This window comes from Pinus tabuliformis, chromosome J (assembly GCF_031772625.1).
Source record: "Pinus tabuliformis cultivar Carrire ecotype Pingquan chromosome J, CPIR1, whole genome shotgun sequence".
Taxonomy (NCBI): Eukaryota; Viridiplantae; Streptophyta; class Pinopsida; order Pinales; family Pinaceae; genus Pinus; species Pinus tabuliformis.
Genome location: NC_142295.1, coordinates 487789914 through 487811422, shown reverse-complemented (window position 1 = coordinate 487811422; position 21509 = coordinate 487789914). Strand labels below are relative to the sequence as shown.

Sequence of the window (21509 nt, the reverse complement as noted above, 5' to 3'; positions counted from 1 at the left end):
TGGGAAAACTAAGATTATGAATAAAAGTTTAGAAGGATACCTATGTTTCTTTATATATGATAAATAGAAACAACAGGGCAAATGGCTGCCCTTGGTAGAATGGTGGTACAACACATCCTTCCATACTTTTCAAAAATGTCACCATTTATGGCACTTTATGGATAACATCCTCCATCCACTAGATAACCCTTGAAAGAGACTACAAAGGCTCAAGTAGTAGAGGACCAAAAATAACATCAATAAGAAAACCTCAAATTATTGAAGGACAACTTGGTTATGACACAAAATAGGATGAAACAACAAGTAGATCAACATCGTAGTGAAAGGGAGTTTGAAGTGGGGGATTAAGTATTTGTGAGACTACAACCATGTAAACAGATGTCCCTCAAGCAACAAAAGAAGGATAACAAATTAACTCCAGTGTATTATGTCCCCTATAAGGTGTTGCAAATGATTGAAAGTATGGTTTACAATTTGGAGTTGCCTCCATCTTCACGTGTACATCCAATCTTCTATTTTTCTTGCTTAAAGAATGTAATTAGTGACAAGATCCCAGTTCAAACTATTCCACTAGAGATTAATGAAGAAGGGAAAATAATACTAGAACCATATTTTTTTTTGGAAACAAGGACTAAGTAGTGGAGAATTCGAGTAGTTACTGAGTACCTTATCAAATGGATGAACCTACCAATGGAAGAAGTGACATGGGAAGATGAGTCGTTCTTGCCAAAATACCCATATATAGTTGAGTGTTGAGGAAACCACTTCTTTGAAGGAGAGGGGAGTGGTAAGCCCCATATAAGCCTCATGTTAACCCAAAAACCCCTTATTAAGCCCTAGATATTGAGTGATTACATTTATATTGTTATATTGTTATGTAGGCTAAAACCTATCACGGTCCCATTTTATTGTAATTGCACCCTTTGTCACACACACACACACATATCGAGACCTAGTCTTAGGATCACCAAATGTTTTCTTGTACATTGTATTCATTGTAAAAGGTGGTTTCCTCCTCAAAGAGGACTGTATTTGTTGATTTCTTATCATTTTTAAGGGGCATGGATCATAATAGAGATTTTGTCGGCACAAAGGAGCTAGATTCATAGTTTGGGTGAGGATATTCTCATGATTAATTCTGAACTATCCTCAATTCAAGCTTCTCAACAAGGAGGACAAGGAGTCTAGTTCATAGCCTCTCCAACTAATTCAACACAATTAATGGCACTTGTTGTTCCAAACTTGAATCGAGTAGCACTTTTGGAAGAGATCATAGTTTTGGATGACTATTTTTCTCTTTATCTTTCAATTTTGAGAATAACAACCAAATGTTGTAAAAATCCTAGAATCTACTACAAATAGTTTACATATATAATTTTATGGAGATATATAAGAGGAATTTGGTACAACAGACTAGATAGCTTCAAACTCTTTATGAATAATTTAGATACGAACAACTCTTCCAATTTTGGATGTATTTTGTTCTGCATAGAGCATAAGAATTTACTAACAAATTATTATAATTAGTGTTAAAAAAATAAAAATAAAAGAGATAATTTTACCCAGTTTACTAACTTAGCTACTCTTTAAGGAATCATGGCTTATGAAAACCATAATGACCTTGACACTTCATCCCCACTACATTTAAATATAGAAATGACAATCTCCAAAAGTGTAATTCTTTTTTATTTTTCCATAAAACCTTGTTAGTTTTAGAGGTTGGTATTCATCAGAGTCATATTAATTTTTAAATCGTTCATTTGAAATATTTATATTTACCCTTTACTGAAAATCATAGGTTACCTTATATGGTTTATGCACATAAAAAATGGAGACATTTATCACATCATTTGTCACATTACAAACACCCTATTAATAAACCGAAACCAAAATGTGATGTTTAAGATGTAAGTTGTTTATATACCATAATTTAAAAACCTAATATCTTATTTCTTTACATTTTTTTCTTCATAATTTCACCATTTCTCAGGGAAATTTAATTCAATGGATGACTCCCATGATAAACTTATAGCTCATCATACCACTAGTGGAGATTTGAACCTAAATGAGAAAGATAACAACCATTTTATCCAACTACCCAAAATAACCCCAATTAACACTCATGTTAATGAAACTATAAATCAATACTTACTTTTTAATTATAACCACTACAACACAAATAAATTTATCTTAAATTTTTAAAATACAAAAATATACATTTAAAAATAGTTTTAATCACCCTCAACACTTAACAAATAGTTTTGTTTTGTTTTTTTTTTAAATACAACGAATATATATTAAAAAATTTGTTTTAATCACTCTCAACCCATAACAAATAGAAATACTTAACATATATATAAAGTTAATGGTATTATTCTAATCATCACAATATTTTCACTATCGAACCTAACACAAAGCTCACTTCGAAAGCGATCGAAAGCCTACTTCTGTTAGTCAAGGCTCACATTCCATGCGATCGGCGCTTTACCTCATCAGTATTTCAATAAGGATTCTAACGACGACGTGATATTATCACACCATTGCTATAATTTCCATTGGAAAATTTTGCAAAAAAACTTATTTTTTTAAATGTTGATAGCTCTGGGGAAAGCAGATTGGAGCGGAAAGAGGGCTACGTTCTCATTCACAGAATAGAAAAACGAACGCAAGCAGATGGAGTGATCAAGCACAGGACATTGAATACTCATGGATTTTATGTGATTTGGGTTAGTCAGATTACAGATAAATGAATGTCTCCTCATATCTGCATCTCATACTCATACTCTGCTTCATTTATTCAATGATACAGACCAAAGTGGGCAGTTTCCTTGTTATCAAACCTGTTGCTCAACTATACCATGGAGGATTTTGTCCGTTAGATTGCTTAAACCTGCCAAGCTGTGTACAATTTTTTCCCATAGTGTTTTTTCTTCTTCTTTGAATATTGTAAATTGGAAAAAAATTGGTTTATAAGGCGATACCTTTCATTGCCAACATACTGAGGGGTGCAAGTCCTTGATTTGATGTGATGCGATAGCATCTTTCCTTATCCCTGTACTAATATACTCTGCGTACTGTCATGCTTTGTGAGCCATCTTTGGTTTATGCTTGTTTATCTATTTGATGTTTGGAAGTTATATCCCTATGTTGAGTTTTCCTTTCGCATGAATACTCCATTTGTTTCTGGGCAGAGTTTTTGTATATTTGACATAGGACTAGATATCTCAATTATAGGGTCTGAGTTCAGCAGCTTCTCAGTCACCCATGTGGCTGATTTGGGTTTTTAAGCTACCCAGTTGGCTGTTCTGATACTTCCAAGCTTCTGTTTGAGCAAACTGTAGGTGCCCTTTTGCGTATACTTTGTATTCCATTCCTTTGAGCTTAGCCTTGTTCAGTTTGAAAGGTTGGCCTCAGCAAGGAGTGAATTTAGTATGTGAAATGTGTATGTGCAGGGAAGAGGAGAACCAGAGAGTGAAAGAGAGAGAGATAGGTAGAGAGATAGGAGAATGAGAGGAGTGACAGGCTCGAACACAACTCGGACACATACTTTCTACTTCAGTCTTTGGTTACAACATTTTCCACAATGACTCTTGGCAACAGAAAGCTTGTGGTATGTCAAATCCTTACATATATATATCATTGGTCAATTTTGCTGCAAGAATTTCTATTGTCCACTCAGTGCACTGATGCCTTAATGAGGACTTGAGTTCCTTCTCGACATAGTTTGCAACAGAGAAAAGTAGAGGCTTTCTTCTCATAATAACAGAGCAATCACAGTTTTCTCTTCATATTTGTCATTCAGAATTGATTTATTTACATATCCAGTAATTTTTTTGGTGTGGGGAGGGTCCAATGATACGTTGTCAATCTTTGGTCCCGTTCCATCTTGAATTTTTTCATGGCTGTGTATGTTATTCTTTGTATATGATTCTGAACATTGCCATCAATTACAGGTTTTAGGCATTCCCTGGGATGTGGATACTGAAGGCTTGAGACGATACATGTGCCAATTTGGTGACTTGGAGGATGTAATTGTAATGAAGGTTAGCCACATTTGAATTTTCTCTTACCATAGTTAGTGATAAATTATTAAATTGGTATGCAATATTTCTTTATGTTTTATGTACACATTATTACCGTCAGGAAAATTTGGAAGAGATCGGGTAATTGATATGGATAGATTAGAATTAGGCACACCCAAAGAGGTTTTATTCCATACCTTTTTAAGGCTTTTAGCAATATCTGCAAAGAAATGTGTTTGATCTAGTAGTCAGTGGATGATGACAGATTCCTTGAAGAAACAAAATTCTCTACACCCAACACAATAAAATGCTGTTGAGAAAGTTCTTAAGGCTGAAATCATTAGCTTAATTCTTTTTCTTCAGTATATGTTGCTAACCCAGTGATAGTGGATTACCTCCACGAGCTCACAGGACTTTGTTTTTTGATTTTCTTCCTCTTTTCCCCTGTGCTAATTGTTTGGGATAGACATGTGAGTCTATGCCTAAAGGGTACTTATCTTCATCAATGTTCTATGAATCTTCTCATCCTCAGAAATTGGTTGGTCTGCATGTTGCCATGAAGGTCTCACCTCGTCACCCACTCAAAACTCATTGGATTTCTATTTGAGTTGGATTTCTTTGGCTGTTGCTGGGTTTATGGATCTGTCTATGCTCGGTCACTTGCTAAACTTGGTTCTTCTTGCTAGTATCTGTGCTTTCTTGTATTTGTGCAAGAACACTAAAGGAGTTATCCTTCTCTTCAAATTGATTATTTTTTTGGCCCCTTGGCTTCTTCCTCTCTCCTATTTCCCTTGTTGTAATCCAATCATTCCTTTAAAGGTCTTGTTGCTCTAATTTTGGAAAAGATCTTGCTTAGATGACAATGTTGAAAACATGCCCTGCACTTTAAGGGAGTATTTTTATAATCAACTGCACGCTTTCAAATGTGATTAAAAATTTTGAGGGTCACTAAATTCGGAAGCCATTTCTTCTTTTCCAACTATATATCGACACAATATAAAATTGAATTGAATCTCTCCAAAATTATGTCGGTGGACTTAAATACCTACTCATTAAAATTCCATGGGCAGTCTTGAAGAATTAATACAAGCTGGGACTGTTTGAGGAATCTCATTCACAGTTTCAAAGCTTATCTCCCAAAATCCATTAAAATATTGAGCCTCTCAATAAATTCAAAGCTGCAGTGAAATTACTTCTTGAAAGTAACTATGAAATAAGCTCTAGCAATAATGGTTATCTCAGTTATACCTTTGAACTTCCCAATTTTTGCAATCCAGGTAGAGATTGTTGCAATGTCTGTATTTTAAACCCTCATAAACCTATAAATCAACCTATGTCAGTCCAACTTCTATGCCAAGTCTCATAGTGGCTATCACTCTCACGTACAAGTGCCTTCACTGGCTGTCCTCTCAACAGATATAGGTTGTTCTCCCTACTCCCAATTACTCGCCTCTTGCTGGGATCAACTCCTTTCGGCCCAACAGCTACTTCACCTCCCGTGAAGCTGAACTCTAGTCCTTTATCCTCCATGGATGAAACTGATAGGAGATTCTTTTCCAACCCCAGTACAAACATCACTTGGTTCACCTCCATGATACCCCCTGAGTCCATCTGAAACTCAATGCTGCCAATGCCCTCTACTACATACTTGGTGTTGTCTCCAAGCTCCACATGTAGGTCTCTAGGCTCTTTGGCCATGTTGGTGAAAATATCTTGAGATCCCATCATGTGACAAGATGCTCCATTGTCCACAAACCACACCCCTCTCGTAATGGTGTTAGAAAGGCATGACACCAAGACAGAGTTCTTCTTAAACTTCTCGGTCAACTCATCCATCTGTGCTGTGGCTGTTGTAGATGCCTTTTCCTTGCCCTTGTTTGGACATTGTCTAGTAAAGTGACCGAACTTACGACATGCAAAGCATTTTACTTTGCTCAAGTGTTTCTCCTTTTTACCTTGTGAAGGTCCTCCTCTACCCTAGTTCTACATGTCCTCCCCTTTGCCCTTCTTCGCTTGCACAACAAGAGCAGTTCCTCATCCCACCATGACTCCTACGTTGTTCGCTAGTTATTGCACTCTTCCATATTTCTTTTTGGATGAAGTCATCCTACAACCAGCTCCAATCAGGAAGCTGTTGTCTTGCAAGGATCTCCTCCACAAAGGTGGTCCATTTCTTAGTGCAAACCATTAGAGCTACTTTCACTAGCTCTGAATCACTAACTGGTTCCCCCATAACTGATAGCTCATCACGAGCATTCTAGATCCTAGTGAGATATGAGGTTATGGTCTCTGATCTATTCATTCAGATGCTGTTCAACTTCTCCCGCTGCACCACTAGCCTATTCTGATTTTTACTCTGATAAAGGCTACCCACATTTGATGTGCTGTGTCCTTACCTGTTATGTGAGGAATTATATGATCCCTCACACCATCCAAGATAATACCCATCGCTTTCACATCCTTCAGATTGTGCTCGATTGCTTGGGTAGGGTCAAAAGGAACCTGGATCTTTGTGTTTGCAAAATCCCACAAACCATTCATTTTTAGAACAATAGTGATCTGCTCCTTCCATGGACTAAAATTAGCGGCCCTATCCAACATGTCTTCATATCTCAAGCTCATTGATGCCATTTCACAAATCAACCTTGGCCACAAAAGCCTAGCTGCAAAATAAAAATTCTGCTGTTGTAAAAAGGAATAACTTGCTACTGTAAAACCCTTGTGATATTGGATCTCTCCTTCAGAGTTTTTGTAGCTCTGATACCATGTTAAATTTCTAATACCAACCCAGATTTAGTTTCTCTCAACAATTATTTATTCCCCAGAAATATTTTATTACCCAAATAATTTTTGAATTGCTGAAAAATAAAATCACTAATATTTTTGACTTTCAAAAATTAGTATGCAACGGAAAAATATAAACAGATAGATCAATCACACCACAACAACAAATGTACACCTATAACAATTCTCCTTATTCAATAATCTCCGGAAAATCTTTGTTTCAACCAAGAGAGAAATATGCAAAAAAATGCAATGACTGGAACATGTAGAAAATCCACGAAATTCTGCAACTACTAATATGAACAATCTGAAAACTAGTTTCTTTTCATATAGACACAAAATTTTTCTACTTATTTTGCAGCAGAATAGGAACATAAATAAATACACAATCACACACTTCAACAACACAAATTTTCTAAGGAATCCAATTGGGAAAACCCTCTGCTTGATTGAGAATCTTATTGAAGGAGATGAGCAATAGATCTCTTACAATACAATATAGCTTCAATAAAGAATACAATAATCTCCCTGCTTGAACTAAGCTTGAAACAATCTTCAAGACCCTTCACCTGCTTGCCTTCTTTCCTTGCCTGGATGAACTCCAAAATCCTTACGCAAATCCTAGTAAATGTTAGAAAATTAGAAAGGCAGAAAGATTCTATTTGTTTATAATTACTTGTGATATTCTTGTAGTCTTATTAACTTTCTTTATGTTCTTTTATCTTCTTTTCATCAAGCAATCATCAAATCAAAACATGAACATCGATGACACCAGATATAGGCACTCAGCCAGGGCAAAAACCCCTCTATAGGGGAAATCCCAGTGAAACTCTTCCACTAGTAAATCAAATTGCGATAGACCAAGACCTTAGACCAAAAGACTTCTCTCACTCCACCAAGTCAACCCTCAATCTGTCCTTCCAAAAGATTAACTGCAACAATATTGCATCAACACTGCATCATAGATAGAATTATGACCCAGCTACTCCAGAATTTTGGCCTAGCTACTCTAAAATTTCGGCCCCCCTGCAACCTAGCAGTTTTGACTCTTCCGCAACTTCAGTTTCCTCACACGTGTGGGATAGAGACAAGATAAAATTGATCTTCTTCCTCCGCTAGGGCTTCTCCTTCTTTGCTTTATGTTTCCTTCTTCTCTTCTAGTATTTTTCACACCTTTTTCTCTTCCACGAATTGCAGATCGAACTAGCTTGTTGTATGCTCTAAATGATGTCAAGTTGTTGCTTTTATATAGTAGTTTCTAGCTCCCAATTAGGCTGACTTGTCTTCTTTGAGGTTGACTTGGTGGAGGAGACCTAATTGACTTATTTTACATCAAAATGAATTTCTTTCGTGATAGAAAAAAGCCCAAGAAGGGTCTATTACATAATGATAAGGACTATGACCCAAGACATAAACCCTAGAAGCCTACAATGGAGGCTTTGACCTAAAATAAAAAATAATAAAACATGAAACCCATGCTTATAAATAATTTTCTTTCATGGGGTGGTAGGAGGGGGAGGGATTCTCATTAATCCCAAAGGAATAATTGTTGATCATTATGCCTGGGGCTTGGGAAGGAAGACCAACAACCAAGCGGAAGCTTATGGTTTATATCTTGGCCTCATTTTAGCACAACAAAAGGGAATAAAGGAAATGATTCATTCTTGGTCATAAAGCACATGAGCTCCAACTCTCCAACCCAGAATAACAAGCTCAATCAAATCCTCAAAAGAGCCCTTGGCATGCTCCCTCCCTTTGAGAAACTGCATTTTTTTCACATTCTAAGAGGCCTTAATAAGGAAGTGGATACACAAGCCAATATGGCATGCCAAATGAAAGAAGGTCATAACATGGTCAACGAAATTGAAGGTTATTTAACCATCCCTTAAGTCTTCGAATGAATGTCTCAAATTCGATGTTAAAATTCCTCTACTCCTCCAAGAATCTTTTCCTAAAGTCTCAAAGCAAGGTAACAAGGGAATTTATAATTTCAATAGTCTCACCCTCCCTCCCCTTGGTCGTGCTTATCCTCCCTCCCCATTTTCTCTTCACCCTCCCCCCCGCCTCCACATCATCCTCCACCTCACCCCCCCTTTGGTCTCCCTCTTTCGACCTTCCCCCCTGTCTCCACATCATCCTCCCCTCGCTCCCAACCTCCTCGCCTCTAGCTCATCCTTCCATCCCGCCCCCCTGTGTGTCCCCCCTGCCCTTCCCATTTGGCATCATAAGATTTATACCCTTCCTCATCCCTTAACACGAGGCTGTATTCCTGGGCATGCAAGGTCACTTAGCGTGGTGGATATGTTAAGTGTGGGAACGCCTCAGTCTGGCCATTGTATCATGGTCCATTGCTTGAAGAAACAAGAAAAACTCCATGCGAAACCCCTTAGAGAGCGAGCACATTTAATCGGCCTGGTTCTGATTGGAAGGTTTGTTCGCTTAAAGGTTCGAATGCGTGAGGTGAAGGTTGTTTCAGATAACAGGGTAATCATGGAAGCTCAATGGGATCTCGGAGGTAAGCATGCCGCCTCTCAATGCCACTCGAAGCTCCTATTCAGATCCCTTTATAAATTGCTGGATAACTGTTTGAAACTTTGCATTCTGAATGTGTCCGACTTAGTCTAGTGGGTCGTGGGAGATAGGTTTCTTTGGCAAGGTCTGGGCTGCCAGTGGATGGTCTCAGAGGTTGGGGGAAGCCCATCCCCCCAGTTTGGTGAGAGTCACTCACATGTTATTCTAGTTGGGCAAGGAGAGCGAAATTGGAACGGGAATTTATAATTTCAATATTCTCACCCGCCCTCCCCTTGGGCGTGCTCATCCTCCCTCCCTGTTTGCTCTTCACCCTCCCCCCCCTTGCCTCCACATATCCTCCACCTCACCCCCCTTCGGTCTCCCTCTCCTGACCTTCCCCCCTGTCTCCACATCATCCTTCCCCCCCCCCCCAATCTCCTCACCTCCAGTTCATCCTTCCATCCCGCCTCTTGTATGTCTCCCCCCTCCCCTCCCATCTGGCATCATATGATTTATACCCTCCCCTCCCATCTGGCATCATATGATTTATACCCTCCCTCATCCCTCGACACGAGGCTGTAATCCTGGACATGCAAGGTCACTTGGTGTGGTGGATATGTTAAGTGTGGGAACGCCTTAGTTCGACCATCGTATCACGGTCCATTGCCTGAAGAAGCAAGCAAACTCCATGCGAAACCCCTCAAGAGAGTGAGCTGCATTTAATCAACCTGGTTCGAATCGGATGGTTCGCTCACTTGAAGGTTCGAATGCGTGAGGTGAAGGTCGTTTCAGATAACAGGGTAATCATGGAAGCTTAGTGGGATCTCGAAGGTAAGTAGGACGCCTCTCAATGCCGCTCGAAGCTCCTGTTCAGATCCCTCTATAAATTGCTGGATAACTGTTTGAAACTTTGCATTTTGAATGTGTCCTACTTAGTCTAGTGGGTCGTGGGAGATAGGTTTCTTTGGCAGGGTTCGGGCTGCTAGTGGATGGTCTCGGAGGTTGGGGGAAGCCCATCCCCCCAGTCTGGTGAGAGTCACTCACATGTTATTCTAGATGTGGCTGGGAGAGCAAAATTGGAACAGGAATTTTGTTAAGGCCCACTGTGAAAGGTCTTGCGGTTTCGCTGTGTCTACTGTCCCCCGCATCAATTGTTTCACTGTGAAAGGTCCCATGGTCTCACTATGTCAATTGTCTCTCTGCGTGAAAGGTCTCACTGTGTCAATTGTCATGGACGCTGGCTCCTAGGAGTGCCGCCGCTCGCGCTTGGGTAGGGTGGCAGGCCGTGCTGAACTTAATTGGAAAAAATGCCCTCCTCTGGACTCTTTTTCCCCTTCCGCATGTGGTATATGTGAAAGGGAACACAGGGAATTGCAAGCGGGTATGGCCGAATTGCAGGAACTGCGACATTAGAGGACCGAGGCATGCAAAATGTAGGGGATGAATGTCGAGAAAAGCAAGAAAATCCGGTCGCTGGAGGACAAAGTCAATGCACTTAGAAACAAGATTGAAGATCTCCAAATTCAACTGGTTATGCAACACTCTAAGCCAGCAGAAGAAAGCACTGGCTTTGATCTCAACCGTCCAACCGACCCAGCGGATCAGTCTGCCTCATCATGTCTATTAAAAATGTCTAGTTTTAAATGTATTTTTCTATTATCGTAGTACCTTAAAGACTACACTAGTACATTAGTAGCCACTCAACTATTTTTTGTAATTTTGAAGGAAAATTGGGCATGGATTGTCAGTCTGTAGCTTATGAAGCCTATCAATGACAATGTACTGAAATTTTAAATCTCACGTTTTTAGCCACGATCGGGCGCGGATTAATATATATACAATACTCTTCCTTGTTAATTTTTTTTTTTTTTTCTTTCATAATAAAATTTCTTTTTCTTTCTTTTGACAAGTACATGATTCAAATATAATTATGAAGACTGTTAAAATTGGCAACTAGGGCCAAACTCCATGTGAATCACCTTATTTATGGCTTTTGATATTTTTCCCAGATTCCTCTCATCGAGAGGTGTAGGATTGACCTAAAGATCATCCGATTCCGATAAGTATTTATGGAGATATGAATTTATTTTGATTATGGACAAATTGTCAAGGTCGGTCAGCAAACTTATGTAGGCTCAGAAGCCCAATCTATTCAACCTCAATGTTTGCGTATAAATACAAGGAGCATTCTCCTCATTTGGACAATTAAAATTCACTCATCTTCTCTCTCTCTCCTACGCATAAAAGGAGCCTCTCTCTCTCTCACACGTGTGGCTGAAAGGAAGACGTCCTAGGGCAAGGAAGATGCAGAAAGAAGGACGCTAGGGCAGTAGGTCATCTCTTTGACCAGTGTTGACCATGGGTGTTGTTGCCTCTCCTAGGCAGGCCACAATTTTTGGCATGAAAATCGAGGTGAACTGACCTCTGGTTTGATTGGTGTTGACTGCCCTTGTTTAGGGCTGCAAGTTGATTTCAAAAATCTGCAAATTGACTAAACTTTTGGGGCTGTTCAAGGGCTGTTTCTTCAGGCTGTTCGAGGACAAGTTGACCGGAAATTGACCAAGTATTTTAGAGGTCAATTTCAGCTAGTTTGACCAAGTTTGACTTTGCTGATCTAGGGTTTGCTGCTGCTGATATAAAATTACAGAATTCAGATTTTGTACTATTTCTCTCTGCTGAACTATTGAAGATAAAAGAAGATTTGATCAAAGGGTTTCCCCGCATTGGGGTTTGTCCCTGGCTAGCCGCCACATCTTGTGTCTCTTGTCTTGGCTTGTTTTCTGTTGATCATTTAATGTTCTATCTGCACTTTACTTAATGTATATGTGATTGCTAATCTGTGGCTAATAAGAAGAAAAATAAGTAAACTGCTCTAAGCATAGAACATACCATAATTTACATGGTATTGGAGTTGAGGTGAAGACAAAGCCCAAGCAAGAGCAAGAGCAATCACCGAAGAGAAGGTTGGCAAGGCTATCTTAAAGAAATCATGGGGTCCTCAACACACTTCCCTGCTGAAGACAAACTCCGTGAGAAGTCTGACTATCACGGATGGAAGATGTCTCTCGATCTAACATTAGAAGAGCAGGAAGTGTTGGACCATGTGAGAGGCGGGATTGTTGACCCTCCATCAAATGCATTCGCTGCTGCTAGGAACAAATGGACCAAGGGAGAAGTCAAAGCAAGGAAAATCATTTAGGACTCTATTGACAAACGCTTGGTGGCCTATGTTTCCGAGTTGAACACCTCCAAGGAAATCTACGATAGACTGGTGGGTTTATTTAAAGTTAATGATGCAAATCAAGTCTTGTTTCTTAGAAATAAGCTGAAGGAAATTAAGAAGGGCAAAGATGAGAGTATGCAAGCATATTTCTTAAGGATCAGCGAGATCAAGAACGATCTCCTATCTATTGGGGAAGTAATTCCTGACAGGGAAATGACACTCACAACTCTTGGAGGACTGCCATTTGAATGGTATATATTCAGGATTACTCTTCTCAACAATAACGTAATTCCTGGATTTGAGGAATTAATGGCCAGATGCATTCAAGAAGAAAAGAGGATGGAAGAGCAAGAAATGCCCATACCTAAAGGTCATCCCTCTGCCTTTTCTTCTCATACTAAAAGAAGAAACAATTCCGGGGCTAAATTCAAAGGAAAGGCTGGACCAAAGGGTGGAAGAAAAAGACGATGTTACAATTGCAATAAAACAGGTCACTGTGCTAGGGAGTGCCCTGATAAAAGGGACTCACACCGGAACGATGATCAAAATCCCTCTCAAGGCAATCAAAGGAATGGCAGGTCAAATGGCAGAGGTGAAAGAAGTGTTGGAAATCAAGGAAGAGGACAACCACTCAAGAAGGCAAGAAATTCCAGGTATGAATCTAACACTGTTAACAATAAGCAAGATGAATATTATCTACCGGCAACTCTATCTACCACTGCTTCCTCGGACTCGCTGGGAAATTGGCTTATTGATAGTGGTGCCTCAAGGCACTTCACTGGTTACAAAGAAGCTCTCTATAATCTGATAGAGAAGGAAACCAACCTGGAAATTGTTCTTGGAGATAATTCAAAATATCCCGTGAAAGGCATAGGAAATGTCACTCTTCAATTGAATCAAGGTAATACCATCCACTTACAAGATGTATTATATGTACCTGATCTCAAAAAGAACCTGGTGTCCATTTCGGCAATGGAAGACAAAGGCTACAAGGTGGCCTTCAGCGATGGCAAGGTACGTGTATGGAAAAAGAACTTTAAAGATGCTTTTACTCTTGGGTTTCGAGTTGATTCATTATATCAGGTCGGTGGAAGTCCGCTGGGTGTCATGTCTTGTGACACATCTCTTCAGTCCGAACTATGGCATCGGAGGTTTGCTCACCTTCATTATAAAGCTCTACCCGATGTAAGAAAAATGGTGACCGGGATGCCCGAGTTCAGATTAGAGCAAGAAGGTGTATGTCCAAGATGTGCCGAAGGGAAGCTCAAAAGGGGACCATTCCCCTCAAGCCAAAGCAAGACCTCCGATATATTGCAGTTGGTTCACTCAGACATATCCGGTATGATGCTTGTGAACTCCTTAAGAGGATATTTATATTACCTCACTTTTACAGATGATTATTCTCGCAAGACTTGGATATACTTCTTGAAAAAGAAGGATGAAGCGTTCTCCTGGTTTCAGCACTTCAAAGCCTTGATCGAGAATCAAACTGAAAAGAACATCAAGATCTTAAGGGCTGATAATGGCATTGAATATGAATCCAATGAGTTTCATGACTTTTGCAAAGAGGCTGGCATTAAGAGGGAGACTACTACGCCATATACTCCTGAACAGAATGGTGTGGCGGAAAGGAAGAATCGTACAATTGTGGAAGCTGTCCGTGCTATGCTCCATGATCAAAGACTTCTGAAGTTTCTATGGGCCGAAGCTGCAAATACCGCCGTATATGTACAAAATCGATGCCCTCATCAAGCATTGGGTTCCAAGACTCCCGAATAAATGTTCACCAGTAAGAAACCTGACGTATCTCATTTTAGAATTTTTGGAAGCCCTGTATATTTTCATGTGCCTAAAGAAAAAAGGAATAAATTGGGTGCATCTGGAAAGAAAGGAATCTTCGTGGGCTATAGCGAAAATACTAAGGGCTATAGAATCTATGTAGCTGGTCAAAGGGAAGTCGAGATTAGTCATGATGTCACCTTTGACGAAGATATGGCTCTTAGCAAGGTAGACAATCTTCCTACTTTAAGGGGATCTAAAGAAGCTGACACTGGGGAACCGAAGGAAAAAGAAGATGAGATGATGCCCGATGTGGAAGAACCTATGGATCCTATTGATCCTCCTCTGCAAGAGCCTTCCTCTTCTAGGAAGAGGCCTTCATGGCTTAGGGGGACACTTGATGATGCTAAAGGACATATTGCACCCCGAGGAACCTTCTGTGAAAGTAAGAAGCCAAACAGGGATCAGGGATACCTGACCATCATGAGCACGATCATCCAAAATGCGCCTTCGTCATTCACAAATGCCGTCAAGCATCAAGTATGGAAGGATGCTATGATTGAGGAATTTGAGTCCATTATGAAAAACGATGTTTGGGATGTGGTCCCCAGACCCCAGGACAAAGCAGTTGTCACTTCAAAATGGCTTTACAAGATAAAGCATGTAGTTGACAGAAGTGCAGAAAAGTATAAGGCTCGTTTTGTCGCTCGTGGCTTCTCCTAGAAGGAAGGTATAGACTATGATGAGATATTTGCACCTGTTGCCCGATATACTACCATCCGCTCGATCATGGAACCTACATCAGATGGATGTCAAGACTACATTCTTACATGGTTCGATCAAAGAGGAGGTCTATGTGGAGCAACCCGAAGGATTTGAGATTTATGATCGAGAATCTCATGTGTGTAGGTTGAAGAAGGCCCTCTATGGGCTAAAGCAAGCACCTCGACCATGGTATGAGAGGATCGATAGCTACTTGATGAAGCTGGGATTCACTAGGAGTGAAGCTAACCCTAACCTTTACTTTAAGGTTATAGATGACAAGACTCTCATACTGGTGCTATATGTTGACGACCTCTTTCTAACAGGTGCAGACCCTTTCATTCACGAATGTAAGAGGGAGCTGGCTTCTGAGTTCGAGATGAAAGACCTAGGACTTATGCACTATTTCTTAGGACTGGAAGTCTGGCAGAAACCAAGGGAGATTTTCCTATCTCAAGGAAAATATGTGGTGAAGATATTGGAGAGATTCGGCATGGTGGACTGCAAGCCCGTAACTACCCCGATGGAGCTTGACTTCAAGAAGTTAAGCGGTAGTGCTGTCAGACCTGTTTTACGAAATGCTACCGAGTATCGTCAACTCGTCGGAGCATTAAATGATTAATGTTCTTGGTGAACTGTCGTCCGGATATATGCTTTGCAGTCAACACATTGAGTCAACATATGGTTGAGCCTCACCACTCACATTGGATTGGTGCCAAGAATCTGTTGAGATATCTTCGTGGCCCAATCACTCATGGGTTGAGATACACTGCTGGAGATGTGAGACTACTTGGGTACACTGATGTTAATTGGGCAGGTAGTGTGGTGGACCGAAAGAGCACTTATGGGTGTTGTTTCTCTTTGGGATTTGCCTCGATATCCTGGATGAGCAGGAAGCAGAAGTCAGTGGCTTTGAGCACCGCTGAGGCAGAGTACATTGCTGCTAGCATGGCCTCCTGTGAGGTAGTCTGGTTGCGAAAGCTCTTCAGTGAGCTGTTTGGATTTACATTGGATACCATCGTGATTCTGTGTGACAACCAGAGCGGGATCCGTTTATCAGAGAATCCCGTATTTCATGATCGCTCCAAGCATATCGATATCAGGTACCACTATATTCGAGATATGGTGCAGCGAGGAGAAATAAGGCTCCAACATATCGGTATAGATGAACAGGTCGCCGACATTTTGACAAAGCCCCTAGGAAAGGTCAAATTCCTGACTTTTCGAGAACGACTTGGTGTCGTTCAGAGACCCTCTTATGAGGGTCGAGTATGATGTATTGAGCTCTGGGAGCTCCAGGGGGCCGCGGGGTACTTCTTGGAGCGACATGTGACCACAGGGCGACTCACCATCCCCTGGTGGTGCACTATGTACAGGGTAAAGGTTCAACCTTCCCTTGTGACACCCCGTGGCGACTGTGGAACAAGATGATTAGTTCTCCTGTGGGCCAGGATGATTCGTTCTCTGTGGCAACTGTGGAGCAGGATGATTAGTTCTCCTGTAGGTCAGGATGATTAGTTCTCCGTGGCATCCACTAGACAGGATGATTCGTTCTCTTGTGGACAGGATGATTAGTTCCCTTGTCGAGGCATCCTACCCATGCAGTTTGGGACTCATGGGAAGTACCTCTCATCTGATCAATGAGCAGGGAAATGAGGATAGGGACCATAGTAGTACTATTGATGGACGCATCGCTGTATCTACCGTACTCCCTATGCTAGGATGACCTCCATTGATCTGGGATCAGTGAGAGTGGTTCACACTCTGAGACTGACTTCGGGTCAGTGGAGGATGGTATGATACATCCTCGATCATTTCTTCTTCTTCATAGTTCGAGCAGAGAAAAACAGAGTGGGGTCAAGCTGTACAGGACAGTGCATTTGATGGATGGATAGCAGTGACGGTCTGATGGATTGTAGATGAAGTTCTCCCTAGCTGAGAGGGAGTGTTAAAATTGGCAACTAGGGCCAAAATCCATGTGGATCACCTTATTTATGGCTTCTGATATGTTTCCTAGATTCCTCTCATCGAGAGATGTAGGATTGATCTAAAGATCATCCGATTCCGATAAGTATTTATGGAGATATGAATTTATTTTGATTATGGACAAATTGTCAAGGTCGGCCAGCAAACTTATGTAGGCTCAGAAGCCCAATAGTCATGTCTATTCAACCTCAACGTTTGCATATAAATACAAGGAGCATTCTCCTCATTTGGACAATTAAAATTCACTCATCTTCTCTCTCTTTCTCCTACGCATAAAAGGAGCCTCTCTCTCTCTCACACGTGTGGCTGAAAGGAAGACGTCCTAGGGCAAGGAAGACGCAGAAAGAAGGACGCTAGGGCAGCAGGTCATCTCTTTGACCAACGTTGACCAAGCATTGACCTTCCAGAAGTGCGGATTGGGTGTGGTTGCCTCTCCTAGGCAGGGCGCAATTTTTGGCACGAAAATCGAGGTGATCTGACCTCTGGTTTGACCGGTGTTGACTGCCCTAGTTTAGGGCTGCAAGTTGACTTCAGAAATCTGCAAATTGACTGAACTTTTGGGGCTGTTCAAGGGCTGTTTCTTCAGGCTGTTCGAGGACAAGTTGACTGGAAATTGACCAAGTATTTTAGAGGTCAATTTCAGCTAGTTTGACCAAGTTTGACTTTGCTGATCTAGGGTTTGCTGCTACTGATATAAAATTATAGAATTCAGATTTTGTACTATTTCTCTCTGCTGAACTATTGAAGATAAAAGAAGATTTGATCAAAGGGTTTCCCCGCATTGGGGTTTGTCCCTGGCTAGCTGCCACATCTTGTGTCTCTTGTCTTGGCTTGTTTTCTGTTGATCTTTTAATGTTCTATCTGCACCTTACTTAATGTATATGTGATTGCTAATCTGTGGCTAATAAGAAGAAAAATAAGTAAACTGTTCTAAGCATAGAACATACCATAATTTAACAAAGATCGACACTAGTTACATCTTAACTAGGGATGTATTCATTATACATATATACATAGATACATGAAAGATCTCAAAATGATATGCTCTATGAAGAGTCACAACGCACGCAGTGCTACAGATTAGATCCTTGACCATGGTATTCTAATCAGGGGGGACTAAGGTGTGTTCCAAGCTTCAGCCTCTATAGGTACCATCAGGCTTTAGCTCTAACACCAACCCATGGATCTAGGTGCGTATCCAAGGTTAGAGCTCTAAGACCAACGCCACCTTCCCTACTTCGGGATCTAGACATCATCACAGGTTGACCAAATGTCCTCCCAAGCATCTTGTCGCCCCAAGATGCTTCATCTCTCCTTATCAACTAAACCAGATATATCCACCAATCCAAGCATGCTTCAAACATTCAACCTTCTTATGGAGAGATTTGCATAAACACAACCCCAATTAGTAATAAACTTTCACTATACATATTTAACACAAACCTTCGGGGTTCTTAATCATTCTGATGCTACTTAGATCATCATCATATCAAACACATCTACTCATCATCATATCAAACATATCTACTTAGAAGCTTTACTTCAACTTTTCAACAACACCAAACTCAACATTAGCACTTTCTTCCAAAAACATCCAAGTCTTGTTCACAACTTTATCAATCACGAATAACCATTAGTATTGCTTCAGCTATTCTTCGATTTCAAACATCCTTATGGCCTTTTCATCAAGTCGTTCACTTCTCTTCAAGCTCCCTCTCAACTAGGGATATATACACTTTCCAAGTGCATCAACTGTCTTATTCTTCTAGTCATACAAACTCTTCCTTTCGCAACAACAATTCATTGAAGAATTTAAATCTTCCTTCACATGGCAACAAGATTATCTATCAAACTTTAATGTCATCGAGGTTCTGACAAGTCCCTCTTTCCATCATGCTCAACATCATCAAATACGAGGTAAGCATCTTCATCATCTTGAAGACTATGTACCTGTAATCTTTCAACAACAAGTGCAACCAAACACAAATATATATGTACAAGAGCATGAAGCATGTCATTATAATAGGAGCATAATAAATCAGATTTTAGACATTCAAGACCTAAACCTAGTTAGGTTTTATCAATCAAGAAATTCATCCATTAGACTTCTTGTAGCAACATTTACTAGGGTTTCATCACAGACCCTAGATTTCATCATCAAAACTAAATCATATCAATAATCGAAAACATTATACTTCTAGAGTTTCATTATCATGCCCTAGAAAATCAACTACTAGGGTTTTATTACAAACCCTAGATTTCAAAAACTAAATCATGAATAACAACAATACCAACATTTCATTTCTAGGGTTCCATTATTATTTCCTAGAGACTTATATCAGTCTCATACTAGGGTTTTATCGTAAACCCTAGATACAAACATCAAACTCCAAAATTAGATATACAACAATTTTGACCAGGCTAGGGTTTCAATTATACAAAAGCACATATACCTAGAGATCCATTTCTAGGATTTTATATTGACTATTACAAGGGTTTAGTCATAATCCCTAATATACCAAACCCTAAGAAAAACTAGGGTTTCTAGACATCAACAACAAACCCTAAACGATTAGGGTTTTACCATAACATTCCTAAACATTAAGAGAGTAGGATTTCAACAAGAGATCTAAACTTTATCAATAAACCCTAAGAAGATTAGGGTTTCATCATTAGTATACCCTAAGCATCAAAAGGCTAGGGTTTTATAGTGAACCCTAAAGGTTAGGGTTTCACCAAAATGAGCAAACAACAAGAGATAGAGTGATAAGGGTAGATTCAATCTAAAGATTAATCACCCAAACAAGAATCCTTATGATTCAAAACCCTAGACATAAGAGAGTTAGTGGTATGAAAATTTTAAAATGAAGAATATTCATACCTTCTTCTGCAACAAGCTAAATCAAAACATACCTTGAGTTGTTCTTTAACAAACCTTTTAGAGTTTCTTTTAGCAACAAGCCTAATTTCATGACACAAGTCTTTTCTTGAAGTTTCCTCCATAAACTTTGTGTAATCCTGCAAGCTTTCCTACCAAGGAGAATATGAAAGGTTTAAGAGTATACAATACAAATAAATTTAGGTGTGTGGAGGAAATCGAACATGAAAGAGGAAACAAAGAACAATATACTAATCTTTTGGTAAAATGGTGAAAGCTTCCTCTTAATCCAATCTTTTTGAGGGATACCTATAACTTATCAAAACAATTCAAGAATTTATAACAAGACATATTAGATCAAAACATAAAAGACAAATTATACAAAACTTAAAATAGTGTCCTAGAAGGATATGCAAGGCTAAGTCACCATGTTCGTGTTCGTATTCGAGTTCGACGACCTTGAAATTCGAATAAAGTTCGGCAACTAAAATTTCGCCGATAAAGTTCGCCATAAAATTCGACATATATAAATTTGAAAAAAATATGTGTATATATATATATATATATATATATATAAAAAATCAATTCTAATCAAGCTGAAAAATAAATGTGACATTCATGTTAGGATATTCCGACACATAGGAAATAATTAAGTATAACTTGGTCTAGTGTATAGTTAGGTAAAATGTATTTCTTTAGTATGCACTTTTTGTAACCTACAATTCGATGGTCACAATATGTTCTAGACATGAAGTGATCCGATCGTTCATTTTCTCTTTGGTATTATCGACGCTTGATCCGTGACTTAACACTTGATTGGTTCACAATCTCTATTTAAAGAGCATGGAGGGTCATTTGTTAAGTGACCGTTCATGAGAGAAGCTTATGTAATTTTTTTTTTTTTTACATTAATAAATTACCTGAAGTGGCCGCGTTGGCTTAGGCCGTGGACTGTTTCCCTCTTTGAGGGTTTTAACCACATCAAGAATATTGGTGTACTGATCTGTGCTCTGTTTGTGAGCAGTGTCCTTTGGTGTTCTATCCAAGGAACTTATCCTGTAAATTCCTACATGGTATCAGAGCTATTCGAGGGCCACATTTGTTGGTGATCCAACCCGAAGTTGGTAAAACTGTGTCCGATTGCCGTTTCCTAGATCTACTATTTCTGACCGCTTTCACGCCGAGAGAACTGCTCTATTGTGTTAGGGGTATCTGTTCCAGTGAGGAACTCCTTTCGTTTCACGCGAAAAGGTTTCAGTGGCCCTAGCTACGTCATCTTTGAGATCTGGAGGTATACAACCTTTATTTGTAGTCATAGTTATTTATCTCTCTGTTTATTTCGGTTTACGGTCCTCTATAATTTTTTTTTACCAAATCTATACCTTTCATTTCTGTGTATGCTCTTTGCCCCACGACTCTGTGCGATCTGGGCAAACCAAAAACAAAAAGAAAGGATTTTTCTCATGTGTATGCTCTTTTCCGTTGCGCCTTAGTGTGATCTTAGAAAATCAGAAACATTGAGGAAAATATATAGTTTCCGGCCAAATCTAACTTTAAGCCGTAA

General features: G+C 39.8%; 1 protein-coding gene across 1 annotated transcript in view; it reads left to right on the top strand.

Annotated features, from left to right (window-relative positions):
• Positions 1 to 2405: 2405 nt before the first annotated feature.
• LOC149227921 (uncharacterized) overlaps positions 2406 to 21509 on the top strand; it is a 232287-nt gene continuing 213183 nt past the window's right edge. Inside the window, exons 1-4 of the mRNA XM_089380622.1 lie at positions 2406 to 2726; positions 3235 to 3337; positions 3453 to 3610; positions 3954 to 4043. Of these exons, the coding sequence (XP_089236748.1) occupies positions 3584 to 3610; positions 3954 to 4043 (117 nt within the window). The 5' untranslated portion in view covers positions 2406 to 2726; positions 3235 to 3337; positions 3453 to 3583. The remainder of the gene's footprint in view (positions 2727 to 3234; positions 3338 to 3452; positions 3611 to 3953; positions 4044 to 21509) is intronic.